Source organism: Heteronotia binoei, chromosome 18 (genome assembly GCF_032191835.1).
Source record: "Heteronotia binoei isolate CCM8104 ecotype False Entrance Well chromosome 18, APGP_CSIRO_Hbin_v1, whole genome shotgun sequence".
NCBI classification, from domain to species: Eukaryota; Metazoa; Chordata; class Lepidosauria; order Squamata; family Gekkonidae; genus Heteronotia; species Heteronotia binoei.
This window is the reverse complement of record NC_083240.1, coordinates 3,534,923-3,549,578: the sequence shown is the minus strand read 5'-3', so window position 1 is coordinate 3,549,578 and position 14,656 is coordinate 3,534,923. Positions and strand designations below refer to the sequence as shown.

The 14,656-nt window shown below is 50.7% G+C and overlaps 1 protein-coding gene across 1 annotated transcript; it reads left to right on the top strand.

The window, feature by feature from the left end:
• Positions 1–932: 932 nt before the first annotated feature.
• LOC132586703 (F-box only protein 44-like) lies at positions 933–12,357 on the top strand. The gene is made up of 6 exons (XM_060258767.1): positions 933–1,028; positions 5,419–5,710; positions 6,784–6,913; positions 9,589–9,684; positions 9,887–10,022; positions 11,557–12,357. Exons 2-6 carry the CDS (start codon positions 5,452–5,454, stop codon positions 11,812–11,814), a joined length of 879 nt encoding a protein of 292 aa, XP_060114750.1. The 5' UTR covers positions 933–1,028; positions 5,419–5,451; the 3' UTR covers positions 11,815–12,357.
• The last annotated feature ends 2,299 nt before the right edge of the window (positions 12,358–14,656 follow it).

Below are 14,656 nucleotides of genomic sequence, written 5' to 3'. Positions count from 1 at the left end.
CCTGGCCCAGCCCGACAAGGCCTCATATAGGTCAGATCCGGCCCTCACAACAAATGAGTTTGACATCCCTGAGTAGCAGCTCCATTGCCCCTGCACTGTATTGGCAGGCGGCAGAGAAAGCAACAGGGGACCAAGTCTGATATCAGATAAACATTTTGGGGTTTAATTTATTAGTATTTTGCGCCCGTGGGCTTGCATGTCTGGAAGTCCTATGGTGACTTCCAGCAACCTCTGCTGGGGCTTGTACATTTTTAAAGAGGCGGCTTGCTAATCTCTGCCTCTGCCTCCAGGGCCTGGTATTCTTGGGAGGCCTCCGATCCCAGGACCTGCCAAGGTCAACCCTGCTTAGTTCCTGAGATGGGCTTGCCTGCGCTACCCGCGGGACGTGCACATAGGAGACTGTTGCACCCCAGAGTCCAGCAGTCAGAAGAACAAGCCCTTCCCACCTGACAGGGGCAAAAGCAGGGACCTGAAAGGGTTACTGGGTGTCCAGTGTCTTTGGGGACCCCGAAGTCCCTCCTGAGACCTCCAAGTTGCAAAGAGTCATTCTGGGCGGGGACACCGGATGAAAGCCGGAAAGCCCCTGGAAGAGTCCCAGGTCTGTCTGGAGCCGGAAAGAAGCGCCTGGAAGCCTTCGCCACACCCGCGGCCGCCGGGGAGGAGATTGCCAGAGAAAAAGGGCACAGCAGGGCCTCTGCCCACGCACTCAGCCCGTTCAGTCCGGCCTCGGGCTCTTTCCAGAGTCGCGCGCGTGGCGCCGCTGGGGGGCGCGCGGGAGCCCCGTCGGGGAAAGCAGCACGTGGGCCTGGGCGGCCGCTTTGCAGGGCTTAGACGGACTCCCGCGTAGGCTTTGCAAGCGCGCTTGGCCGCCTCGCCCTCCAGCGCACCCCGCCCAGGGCGGGAAACCACCTCTGGTCCGCCCCCGAGGGAGAGGCTGCGGGGAGGAGGCAAGCAAGGGCTCCTCTTCCGGGCTCGCCTGCCCCACCAAAGGCGCCTCTTCCCCCTGCCTGCCTCCATTCCCAGCCCAGGTGAGCCCCGCTTGGGGAAGGGGGCAGGCAAAGGGGGGCGAGGAATCGCTGAGACTGGGGGTCCGGGGGGGCGGGTCAGGCCAGGCAGCAGCCCCTGGAACCCGGGCGCCGCTGCCGACGACTGGCTGGCCCCGGGTGCCGACCGCGCCGTCGAGCCGAGAGCTGCGCAGTGCTCCGGGAGAGGTGGCACCGGGGAAGGCAGCAGCAGCCCGACGGCTTTGCACGCGAGGCAACCGGGGTGGGGCAGAGGGGGCGTCTCCAGCCTCATCCCCTTGAGAGGGGGAAGGCTCGAAGGGGGGGGGCTGCCTCGCCCCGCCCCCTCCGGCTTTCCCTTTCGCTTTCTCCGCTGCGATTCCCAGAAGCGTTTGCTTCTCGCTCCCGACGGGCCTTGAGGTTTCCCCCGCGACGAATCGGCCTCGCTGCCTGGAGCATTTCCGCTGGCCAACGGAGAGAGCGGCTGCAAGGGGAAAGACTTTTTGGCAAGTTACAGTTTTCCATAAAAGAACGCCTGCGTTGTAAATCCTCCAACACTCTGATGCATGGTGCAAAAATGTGCCTGATTTCACAAGCGGCTTCCTGCAATGAAAATGTGCCTCTCGCTCAGTAGGATTGCCAAGTCCAATTCAAGAAATATCTGGGGGCTTTGGGGGTGGAGCCAGGAGACACTGGGGGTGGAGCCAGGATCAGTGTTGTGACAAGCACCATTGAACTCCAAAGGGAGTTCTGGCCATCGCATTTAAAGGGACCGCACACCTTTGAAATGCTTTCTCTCCATTGGAAATAATGGAGAGGGGCACTTTCTTCTGGGGCTCACAGAACTGGACCCCCTGGTCCAATCCTTTTGAAACTTGGAGAGTGTTTTGAGAAGAGGGAGTGGATGCTATGCTGAAAACTTGGTGCCTCTAACTCAAAAATGTTTAATTCGGTTTATTCCCTGCTGAGGCGGGCTCAGGGCGGCTTACATCCGAGTCGTAGCATGCTGTGGTCACCGCCATAACAATTTAAATAGATAAGTTAAAACCCATAAATTAAAACAGTATACAGTTTGGTGCTGACGCATTAGATGTCCCAGGATGGGGGTTATTCCAGAAATCTCCTACGGTAGGCGGAAGGCCTGCCGGAAGAGAACGGTCTTACAGGCCTTGCAGAATTGGGCAAGGTCCCACAAGACACTAACCTCTTTGATTCCAGTTGATTCCACCAGGACGGGGCTGCCACTGAAAAGGCCCAGTCCCTGGTGGCCACTAAATTCACTTCCCTCAGCCCGGGAATCACTAGGAGATGTTGGGATCCAGATCTTAGCACTCTCTGGGGAACATGTGGGGACAGACGGTCCCTCAAGTAAACGAGTCCTCAGCCATACAGGGCTTCAAAAGTAATAACTAGCACAGGGGTATCAAACATGCAGTTCGGGGGCCGAATCAGGCCCCCGGAGGGCTCCTATCAGGCCCCCGAGCAATTGGCTGTCATCTGCTTCCTTCTCCCTCTCTCTCTTGCTACCTTCTGCATCACAGCTTGCTTTGCAAGGTTTGCTCAATCGCACAGCAGAGCTACAGAGCAAAACCTCTATTTTCTCCATTGGCTGAGGGTCTTCCAAATACAAAGAAAGCACTATACAAATGAGTGCTAATGTTTTAAGTTTTTAAAAAAATATATATTTGTGTTTGTGTTCTTTATAAACTTTATATCTCTGCTACTTAATCTTAAATAGGAACACACATGGCCCAACCCAACATGGCTGGGCCCCTCAAGGTCTAATTTATGTCAGATCCGGCCCTCATAACAAATGAGTTCGACACCCCTGAACTAGCACCTTGTAACGAATCCGGCACACTGTTGGTAGCCAGCGTAGTTCCTGCAGTGCTGGCTGTACGTGCTCCCACTTGGGCAGCCCCAGTAACAGCCTGGCAGCCGCATTCTGCACTAGCTGGAGTTTCTGGGTTCGCAACAAAGGCAGCCCCAAGTAGAGGGCATTACAGTAGTCCAATCCCGAGGTGACCGTTGCATGGATCACCGTTGCCGGGTCGCGGCGGTCGAGGAAGGGAACCAACTGTTTCGCCCGCCTAGGATGAAAAAAAGGCGGATTTCACAGTTGCTGCCAGCTGAGCCTGCGTTGCCAGGGAGGCTTCCATTATACCCTATGAGAATCCGTTTCCACGGGGAATAATGAAGTGCCCAGCAGACATTCCCCTCCCCCCCCCGCTTTCTGAAGTGGGGGGTGGGGGGAAAGAGGGCCTCCAAACCAGGGGATTCCCCTGCCCCCACCTGGGGATTGGCAACCCTACTAAATAGCTGTGTGACGCTACTCTGCCTTGCAGGGCTGCAGACAGTTTTTCACGCTGTGGTTTGGTTGGCACCACCAGGCCGGTCTGCCTCACAGGGCTGTTGGAAGCCGCTCTTGGCTACATCTGCTCCAAGGCTTCCGTTTCTTTCTTTCTTTATTACTCTTTCTTTAATATTTCTTTATTATTATTTATTATTACTCTTTATTTCAGCAATACTGCAGTACTGTGATCTGAACTCTCTGCTCACGACCTGAGTTCTATCCCAGCGAAAGCTGGTTCAGGTAGCCGGCTCAAGGTTGACTCAGCCTTCCATCCTTCCGAGGTCAGTAAAATGAGTCCCCAGCTTGCTGGGGGGGAAGTGTACATGACTGGGGAAGGCAATGGCAAACCACCCCGTAAAAAGTCTGCCGTGAAAATGTGAAAGCAACGTCACCCCAGAGTCGGAAACGACTGGTGCTTGCACAGGGGACCTTTCCTTTCCTTCAACCCTTAGGAAGATTCACAAAACAAATTTACACAACCTTCTTCAACCCTTGTAAGAGCCCCGTGGTGCAAAGCGGTAAAGCAGCAGTACTGCAGTACTGTGGTCTGAACTCTCTGCTCACGACCTGAGTTTGATTCCGGCGGAAGCTGGGTCAGGTAGCCAGCCCAAGGTTGACTCAGCCTTCCATCCTTCTGAGGTTGGTCAAAGGAGTCCCCAGCTTGCTGGGGGGAAAGCGTAGATGACTGGGGAAGGCTGTGGCAAACCACCCCGTAAAAAGTCTGCCGTGAAAGCAATGTCACCCCAGAGTCGGAAACGACTGGTGCTTGCACAGGGAACCTTTCCTTTCCTTTTCCTTTCTCTCCCACCCTCTCTGCAAGCTGACTCAGGGCGGCTCACGGTCAATTTAAAAACAAGTTAAGGTTGCAATTTAAACAATAAAATAACAATTAAAAGCATTTCATGGGGCTGCTCAAAACTTCGGTACAGGCGGGATCATAACTTTCTTCTGACAGTGATCTTATAGTCAGGGCTTTTTTGTCGCAGGAGCTCCTTTGCATGTTAGGCCACACCCACCTGATGTAGCCAATCCTCCAAGAGCTGATGGGGCTCTTCTTACAGGGCCTACTGTAAGCTCCAGGAGGACTGGCTACATCAGAGGTGTGTGGCCTAATATGCAAACCAGTTCTTGCGACAAAAAAAGCCCTGTGATGTCACTCAGCAGTGTGGAGTGGCAGTCCTCTCCCATTTAAGTATTCAAGGCCTGTCAAAATAGTACAGTTAAACAGGCCCTGCGGGACTGGGAGAGATCCCGCAGGGCCCTTATGGCCTCTGGGAGGGCGTTCCACATTATTGGTGATGCCACTGAGAAGGCCCTAGCTCGTATGAAGCGCAGTCTTGCCTCCCTTGCTCCGGGGACAGATAGGTTTTGTGTCCCTGAACACAGTGCTCTCTGGGGAACATATGGAGAAAGGCGGTCCCATAGATAGGCCCTCGACCATATAGGGCTTTAAAGGTCAGTACCAGCACCTTGAAACGGACTCGGAATGCAAAAGGTAGTCAGTGCAGCTCTTTCAGCGCTGGTTGAATATGCCCCCATTGAGGAAGCCCCATGAACAGCCATGCTGCAGAGTTTGAGATGACAACTGATAACACCAAGGGCTAGATGACCCTTGAGGTCCCTTCCAACTCTTATGATTCTATGGTTCTTTTATCTACTGGCCAGGGGCCATCATCTTGTGACCTCGATAGCAAAATAGAGGTATAGTGGAGCCTCCCTAGTCTGAAGCAGTCTACCTTGAGCGGCGGTTGCAGAGGGGAGGGGGCAACAACGGCCAATCTGTGCAACAGGATGGTGGATCGGGTGGACCCAAGTCTGATTTTGTAGCGCTCTTCTCAAGTTTTTAAGAACCCTGAAAGATGGGCAGGTATTATGTCTAACTTATGGTTTGGTCAGAGCTAAAAAAGAAACTTTACCATGGATTTTCTGATAGGATTTGTATCTTGGTGCTATCTTACAGTGCTCTGCAGTCTCCTTTCTCTCCCCCCTCCCTCCCCCCCCCCCCCCAGAAGCATTGCTGGATGTCTCTGGAGGGCCTCAGCCTCTCTAACCTCTTTCTGGCAGGCAGCTCAGGCCTCTGGGAAGGCAGGAAAGAGGATGGTCCACATCGGAGACCTGCCCGAAGACCTCCTTCTGCACTTGCTCTCTCTGGTGCCCGGCAGGGACCTGATCCGCAACTGCCGGCTGGTTTGCTCCCAGTGGCGAGACCTGGTGGATGTGCCCACGGTGTGGAGACGCAAGTGCCAGTGGGAGGGCTTCCTTCCCCGGGGGCAGGACAGGAGCGTCCCCAATTGGAAGATGTTCTACTTCCTCTGCCTTAAGAAGAGGAACTTAATCAAAAACCCTGCAGCTGAAGGTGGGTCCTTAAAGAACAAGAAAAAAATGCTCCTTCCAGATTTAAAGCTGATTCGTCCAACTCTTTTGCCAAACTGAGCAGCCAGTCCATCAGCCACAGAGAACAGCTTCCTCGGGACCCACCCAGACCCTTTCCGAGAGTGGGATGGGGGATCTGTTCAGCTTGCTGGATCCACTCTGCTCAGTTGCCCGCCTCCCTTCCATTTTAAGGGAACGTTTCCCCAGCATCTGGAGCTGAATTCATGACAGCCTGTTTTCTCATGATTTTGGTTTATGGGTCAAAAGCAGACTCTTAACCTTTAAAAAGTGCCTGTGTCCACTTTAAAAGTGCCTGTGCGCACTCTGATTGATTCTACTGCAGATGTTGGGATTCATTTAAATGCAGACTGTTTGGAAAAAGAGGTTATATCAAAGTGCTTGTGTGCGCTCTGATTGATTCTACTGCAGACTGCTTGAATTCATTTTAGTGCAGACTGTTTGGGAAAAGAGGTTATGTCAAAGTGCCTGTGTGCACTTTAAAAGTGCCTGTGCGCGCTCTGATTGATTCTACTGCAGATGTTGGGATTCATTTAAGTGCAGACTGTTTGGGAAAAGAGGTTATGTCAAAGTGCCTGCGTGCACTCTTGGGTCTCATATTGGAGTCTGTTTAAAGGTAGAAGTACCTGTGTGCACATTTATATTTCCCATCTTAGATTATTTAGAAGTAGAGTCTGTTCGGAAGTAGAGGCCGCAAGGTTTTTCCTATCACATGATTTTTTCCCCCTGTAATAAACGTTTTGATAGTATAGTGTCACCCTGACGTTTCTTTTATTATAGTTTTACCAGCAGCAACAGCCATTAACAGGCAACTTTTATTACCTTTTATTGCTATCCAGACCATATGGCCTTCCAGTTGATTACACTATTTCGCCATTTGATCCTAACGCTTAACCCACCAACGACATGTATTTCAGCCCGCTGTCCCCCATCCCCTCATCTGAAGAAGTCTGCATGCATACGAGAGCTTACATTCTGAATAAAACTTGGTTGGACTTAAAGGTGCCACTTGACTCCTACTTTGTTTCTTTCTCACAGCTGGTCTTAAGCACTGGGTAACTATTGTCCACAAAGATGATGAGTGGAACATCAAAGATCTGCCTGGTGTCGATGGGAGAGAATTTCCCCTCCCACATGTTCAGAAATGCTTTGTCACTCCACTTTACTGGTGAGATCCTCAGTTGTGGATTTCTTGAGCATTTTGTTTCTCTGCAGTGATCAGCAGCACTCAGAACTGATAACTCTTAAAGGTGGCCAAACTGCAGCTCGGGAGCCGCATGTGGCTCGTCGTGTGGCTCTCACACTTTCTCTCTTGAAATCACTTCTCTGAGCCATGACAGCCAGCAGCTTGGAGAATGCATTTAAAGTTAAAGTTGATTTCTTTCCACCTCTCCCTCCCTCCCCCATCTATTTGCTTGCCTGCCTGCCTGCCTGCCTGCCTTCCTTGTGGCTCTCAAACATCTGACATTTATTCTATGTGGCTCTTACGTTAAGCAAGTTTGGCCACCCCTGCTCTACAGGAGGAACACATTTGAAACACATTTCCTACCTCAAAACGTGGGACGGTGGCTCAATGGTAGAGCATCTACTTGGGAAGCAGAAGGTCCCAGGTTCAATCCCCGGCATCTCCAAAAAAGGGTCCAGGCAAATAGGTGTGAAAAAACCTCAGCTTGAGACCCTGGAGAGCCGCTGCCAGTCTGAGAAGACAATACTGACTTTGATGGACCAAAGGTCTGATTCAGTATAAGGCAGCTTCATATGTTCATATTAAGACTAAGCCAGAGAACACAACAGAATTTCGGATGCGCTAATAAGGTATTTTTAGGGGACCAATGACCTTAGTTTGTGCCAAAAGATTTTATCCAGATGGCACTTCCCTAGGGTTGCCAACTCTGGGTGGAGAAATTCCTGGAGATCTAGGGGTGGAGCCTGTGCAGGAGGAATTTCACCTCAGATCTATGGTATACCACAGAGTCCACCCCCTGAAGCTGCCATCTTGTCCTGGGGAATTCATCTCTGTAGCCTGGAGGTGAACTGTTATTCCAAGAGATCCCCAAGCCACACCTGGAAACTGGAACCCAGTACCTCCCCTTTGGCAGAGTTCTGCATTTGTTGAGATCCAAAAGCCCTCCTACACATGCAGTGGCCATGCAAAGCTAGTGAGATTTGATTAAACCACAGCCTGTTCCCATCAAGGATACCTCCCCACACACACACACACACACACACTCAAAGAGCCTGGCTGGCCCAGGCCAAGAGTCCATTTAGTCCAGCGCTGGTTCTCATTGTGGCCAGCCTGATGTTAAATCCCGCCCTGTGCCTGCCCCGGCGGGGAGGGCAGGATATAAATAAAAGTTTATTATTATTATTATTATTAAATGAACGCCGGAAACTGAATCCAAACCTTGGTCCATCAAGGTCAGTATTGCCTGCTCTGACTGGCAGCGGCTCCCCAGGGTCTCCCAGGAAGCAGATTTTTGCATCACCTGTGGCTTTTTTGCAGCTTGGTTGTGTCAGCTGGAGATTCTGGAAACTGAACCTGGAACCTCCTTCAGCACACCGAGGAATTCTGAGCCACGGCCCCTCCCCGCAGCCTCCCTGTGGTCCGTAATTAGAGTCTGAAGCCCTCTTGTGCTGTTGGCCTTCGGTCAACGGGTGTTCAGAGGTACACTGCCCCTGAACAAGGCAGTTCTGCCATCCTCGATCCATATGGATCCAATTGCTCACCCTTTCTCCAGGGAAGCAAGTCGATCAAGTGCTATGCAAGGGCTCCTTTCCAATTTCTGACAGCTGCCAGAGTAAAAGTCTGTGAACCAGCTGTGAAGAAAGAAGAAGAGATCAGGATGCTGCCGGGAGCACAAAGTCTCTCCTCTCAGGGGCACAAGTGGGTCTCCCTCTGCTGCCAAGTCATACTGTGTACAATTCTGGTCACCGCACCTCAAAAAGGATATGATAGCATTGGAAAAAGTACAGAAAAGGGCAACTAGGATGATTAAAGGTTCGGAACACTTTCCCTATGAAGAAAGGTTAAAACGCTTGGGGCTCTTTAGCATGGAGAAACGTCGACTGCGGGGTGACATGATAGAGGTTTACAAGATTATGCATGGGATGGAGACGGTAGAGAAGTCCTTTTCTCCCTTTCTCATAATACAAGAACTCGTGGGCATTCAATGAAATTGCTGGGCAGTCAGGTTAGAACGGATAAAAGGAAGTACTTCTTCACCCAAAGGGTGATTAACATGTGGAATTCACTGCCATAGGAGATGGTGGCGGCTACAAGCATAGCCAGCTTCAAGAGGGGATTGGATAAAAATATGGAGCAGAGATCCATCAGTGGCTATTAGCCACAGTGTGTGTGTGTGTATATATATATATATATAATTTTGGCCACCGTGTGACACAGTGTTGGACTGGATGGGCCATTGGCCTGATCCAACATGGCTTCTCTTATGTGACACAGAATGCTGGACTGGAGGGGCCATTGGCCTGATCCAACATGGCTTCTCTTATGTTCTTATGTGACACAGAGTGTTGGACTGGAGGAGCCATTGGCCTGATCCAAAAGGGCTTCTCTTATGTTCTTATGTGACACAGAATGTTGGACTGAAGGGGCCATTGGCCTGATCCAACAGGGTTTCTCTTCTGTTCTTATGTGACACAGAGTGTTGGACTGGATGGGCCATTGGCCTGATCCAACAGGGCTTCTCTTACGTTCTTATGTGACACAGAGTGTTGGACTGGATGGGCCATTGGCCTGATCCAACATGGCTTCTCTTATGTTCATGCTGACTCCCTCCTGCATTCATCCTGGAGGTGTCTGATTGCTCCTAATCTGTTCTCCAGGCGCTCCACGAAGGAACAATACATCGACTTAAGGAAGGAGGGCTACTGGGCTGAGCTGATGGACGAAACCAAGCCGGACATTGTGGTGAAGGACTGGTGAGTGGGGGCATGGTGGTGGTGGGTAGCATCAAAAGTAAAAGTGAGCAGCCATCCGCTGGCCAGCCCACAGCTTAGGTTGGCCTGTCTTGCCCTAGCCAGAGCCTTGACCTTCTTCTTTGTGGCTCTGCGTCTGTGGGAGGGGCTCCCTGAAAGGGGGGTGCTTTCCACGCTTGATGCCTTTCCGTGCCCTCCAACCCAGGTACATTGCTAGGTACGCTTCCGGCTGCCGATACACACTGACCGTCCAGCTGCTGGCTGAAAATTCCATGATCCTGGAAACGTTTGAAGTTCCAAAGGAGGTGATACGGCAGTGGAACGATGCAGAATGGCATGAGGTGAGGGGGGACCGACTCCTTCCAAGGTGGGCGCATCAACACACCCTCCTCCTGGGTTTCAAAGCTGCCAGGTTCCCTTGAGGTCCCTGGAGGCCTGTTAGGTTTTTACACTCTTGGTTAAATTTCTATCCCTTCTGTATTTTGCTCTGCAAGTCACTTTGAATACCCAGAATCTTTTTTTTTTTTAAGCGATACAAGTTTTAAAATGGGTCGCTTGGGTGGTCAAAGAAGCAGGCAAATGTGGCCACCTGTGGGCAAGGAAGGTGTTCTAACATACCTGGGAGGCTGGCTGGGTGTGTCAGGAAAAGCATGTCTGTGGAAATTAACTAAAACTGAGAGACAGCCACAGCTTTTCTCCTCCTGTCTGCTGAGCATATTCTACTAAGAAATGAGGCTGTTGGCAGGAAGAAGTCCCAGAAGCTCACAGACTCCTGCAAGAAGAGTTTTGAAGGAGAGATGTATAAATGTATTTTATTTTATTTAGAGTCACAGAGTAATAGAGTTGGAAGGGACCTCCAGGGTCATCTAGTCCCACCCCCTGCACAATGCAGGAAATTCACAAACACCTCCCCCTAAATTCAAAGAATCTGCATTGTTGTCAGATAATCTTTTAACCTCTGTTTAAAAACCTCCAAGGAAGGAGAGCCCACCACCTCCAGAGGAAGCCTGTTCCACTGAGGAACCGCTCTAACTGCCAGAAAGTTCTTCCTAATGTTGAGACAGAAATTCTTCTGATTTCATTTCAACCCATTGGTTCTGGTCCGGCCTTCTGGGGCCACAGAAAACAACTCCACACTATCCTCAATATGAGAGCCCTTCAAGTCCTCGAAGATGGTGATCCTATCACCTCTCAGCAGTCTCCTCTCCAGGCTAAACATCCCCAGCTCCTTCAACCTTTCCTCATAGGACTTGGTCTCCAGACCCCTCACCATCTTCGTCGCCCTCCTCTGGACCACTCCAGTTTGTCCTTCTTAAAATGTGGTGCCCAAAACTGAACACAATATTCCAGGTGAGGTCTTACCAGAGCAGAGTAAAGCAATACCATCACTTCACGTGATCTGGACACTATACTTCTGTTGATACAGCCCAAAACTATATTTGCCTTTTTAGCCACCGCATCACACTGCTGACTCATGTTCAGTGTATGATCCACTAAGACCCCTAGATCCTTTTCGAACAGACTCCTGCTAAGACAAGTCTGCCTCATCCTGTAGCCATGCATTGGATTTTTCCTACTTAAATGTAGAACTTTATACATTTATCCCTGTTAAAATTCATTTTATTTTTAGCCCAGTTTTCCAGCCTGTCAAGATCACCCTGTATCCTGTTTCTGTCTTCTACTGTATTTGCAACCCCTCCCAGTTATTACACTTATTTCCACCCAATCCCATGATAGGCTCAAGATGGCTAATAACGTAAATAACGTACAAATTGCCCCCTCCCCTGTACGATCTCCCAAGCCTGTGCTGGCCAGTTTGAATATGACGCAGGCTAGAACAAAGTTGGTGAAATTTTTTCCCCTTCTCTTCTTCAGATTACGCACACTTTTCACAACTACCCTTCTGGTGTCCGCTACATCCATTTTAAACATGGAAGCAGAGGTGCTAAGTTCAGGCTGAATCGCTATGGCGTCTGTGTAACCAACAGCGGTGTCACCATCGGCCCTGAGATGGCCCCCCGAGTAGGGAAAGAGACAGCACCCTTAACTTCCTCTGTTCTCTTTGGAGCTCTTGGTTCAAATCTTGAAGCCTTGACTGGAAGATCTGCTGGCTTTATACCTGATAATGCTTAACTTCTGGGCATGCAGAGGGAATCGGGTCAGATGAAGAAGATATTGGATTTATAGCCCAACCTACACTCTGAATCTCAGTCTCAGAGCAGTCAACAATCTCTTTTACCTTCCCACACACACAACAGACACTCTGTGAGGTGGGTGGGGCTGAGAGAGCTCTTACAGCAGCTGCCCTTTCAAGGACAATTCCTACAAAAGCTATGGCTGACCCAAGGCCATTCCAGCAGGTGCAAGTGGAGGAGTGGGGAATCAATCCCGGTTCTCCCAGATAAGAGTCCGCACACTTAACCACTACACCAAACTGGGATGAAAGTGTGAGGGATGAAGGACATTGGGCTGGTTTCTGGGAGCAAAGGGGTGAAATCATCAGAGAAAGGGAATTTTACCCATTAGGTCTCCTTTCAAAGATGACTGACAGACAAAATGATTGGAAAAAAGCTGTTTCCTATCTGATTGCAAAAAAAACCCAACAACACTCTACTGTTGAAGGCGTGGATCTCTGCTGTTGGGAGTCAAGAAGAAAATAAACTACATTTCCAAGACGGCTCATGGTGGTTACTGTTAATTCTTCCCTATGTCTGGCCTAGTGGTCAGCGCATGCTGCTCGTTCTCCTCACCCCCTCCCATGGTAGTAACTGTGGCTGCTTCATCCCTGAAGTGTCTGTTAATCCTCAGAGAACTCTGGTTTCTTTTTCCTATTCTTTGGCCAAGGAACAATTCATCGCAGCTGGTGGCATAGGCCTTAAGGGTGTGTCGAAGTTAGTGGCAAAGGGGAAGGGCCTAGTGCAAAGCCCCTGAAGACCCCCCGTGTGGGCCTTTTAGGGGCTGGCAGAGGCATGGTGGGCACAGGGCAGTGTGAGCCATTTGTGAGGTGTTCTGTGGGAGAGCAGACAGCAAAGGGTGGGAGAGATGTGTGTCTGTCTGAAGTAAAAGTGCCTCTGAGGGGTTTGATGGTACTTTCCAATATTCCCGGGCTGGAGGGGGCTGGGGACAGGGGAGTGAGCCAATAGGTATGCAGAGGCGTGGAGTAGCAGTTGAAGGGTCACTGGTTTCTGGAGCACAGGCTTCAACCAATGGGACAGCTCCATTTTGCCAATACCACTATGCTGTTATTATAAAAAAAAAGATTATATTGGATTTATATCCCGCTCTATACTCTAAATCTCAGAGCAGTCACAATCTCCATTACCTTCCCCCCCCCCCCCACAACAGACACCCTGTGAGGTAGGTGGAGCTGAGAGAGCTCTTACAGCAGCTGCCCTTTCAAGGACAACTCCTATGAGAGCTATGGCTTATCCATTCCAGCAGGTGTACATGGAGGAGTGGGGAATCAAACCTGGTTCTCCCAGATAAGAGTCCGCGCACTTAACCACTATGGCTGACCCATGGCCATTACAGCACCTGCAAGTGGAGGAGTGGGGAATCAAACCTGGTTCTCCCAGTAAGAGTCCACGCACTTAACCACTATGGCTGACCCAAGGCCATTCCAGCAGCTGCAAGTGGAGGAGTGGGGAATCCAACCCAGTTCTCCCAGATAAGAGAGCTCTGGCTGACCCAAGGCCATTCCAGCAGGTGCAAGTGGAGGAGTGGGGAATCAAACCCGGTTCTCCCAGATAAGAGAGCTCTGGCTGACCCAAGGCCATTCCAGCAGGTGCAAGTGGAGGAGTGGGGAATCAAACACGGTTCTCCCAGATAAGAGAGCTCTGGCTGACCCAAGACCATTCCAGCATTTGCAAGTGGAGCAGTGGGGAATCCAACCCGGTTCTCCCAGATAAGAGTCCGTGCACTTCACCACTACACCAAACGGGCTCTCACGATGATTAGTATTTTGCACCGGCGTGCTTGCATGCAGGCCCTTGAGCAAGTCTGTGGCATTCTTCCTCTCTCTTGCGTCCTTCAGTTATCAGAGACTATTAAATAAAATAGTGCAAGACTGCTGATAAGCATGTTTTATTTAAACCATTTTTTAAAAAAATGTTTAATTGTGTTTGTGTCCTTTATAAAGTTTTTGTTTCCAGTACCTGGCATTACATTTTATGGCCCGGCCCAACAAGCTCTCATTTATGTCACATCCGGCCCTCGCAACAAATGTGTTTGACATCCCTGAGTAGCAGCTCCATTGCCCCTGGACTGTATTGGCGGCGGCAGCGGAGGAAGAAGAATTGCAGATTTATACCCCGTCCTCCTCGGAATCAGACTCAGAGCGGCTTACAATCTCCTTTACCTTCCTCCCCCACAACAGATACCCTGTGAGGTGAGTGGGGCTGAGAGAGCTCTCCCAGCAGCTGCTCTTTCAAGGACAACTCCTGTGATAGCTACGGCTAATCCAAGGCCATTCCAGCAGGTGCAAGTGGAGGAGTGGGGAATCAAACCTGGTTCTCCCAGATAAGACTCCATGCACTTAACCACTACACCAAACTGGCTCTGAAAGCAACACAGGGCCAAGTCTGTTATCACATAAACATTTTTTTTTTGGGGGGGGGGGGTTAATTTATTAGTATTTTGCACCTGCGTGCTTGCATGTTTGGAAGTCATATGGTGACTTCTGGCAACCTCTGCCGGGGCTTGTACATTTTAAGAGAGGCGGCTTGCTAATGCTTGCCTCTCCCTCCAGGGCATGGTATTCTTGGGAGGCCTTCCATCCCAGGACTTGCCAAGGTCGACCCTGCTTAGCTCCTGAGATGGGCTTGCCTGGGCTGCCCCGGTCAGGAGGGGACATCATGCACATGTGAGCGTTGCACCCCAGAGTCCAGCAGTCAGAAGAACAAGCCCTCTTCCCTCCTGATGGGCCAGAGCAGGAGCCTAAAAGGGTTTCTTGGTGCCTTTGTCTTCAGGGACCCTG

Coding starts and splice junctions, on each gene's coding strand:
- LOC132586703 (XM_060258767.1), top strand. CDS start 5,452: ATGGTCCACATCGGAGACCTGCCCGAAGACCTCCTTCTGCACTTGCTC. Junction 5,711..6,783: donor CAAAAACCCTGCAGCTGAAG/GTGGGTCCTTAA, acceptor TCTTTCTCACAG/CTGGTCTTAAGCACTGGGTA. Junction 6,914..9,588: donor TTTGTCACTCCACTTTACTG/GTGAGATCCTCA, acceptor TCTGTTCTCCAG/GCGCTCCACGAAGGAACAAT.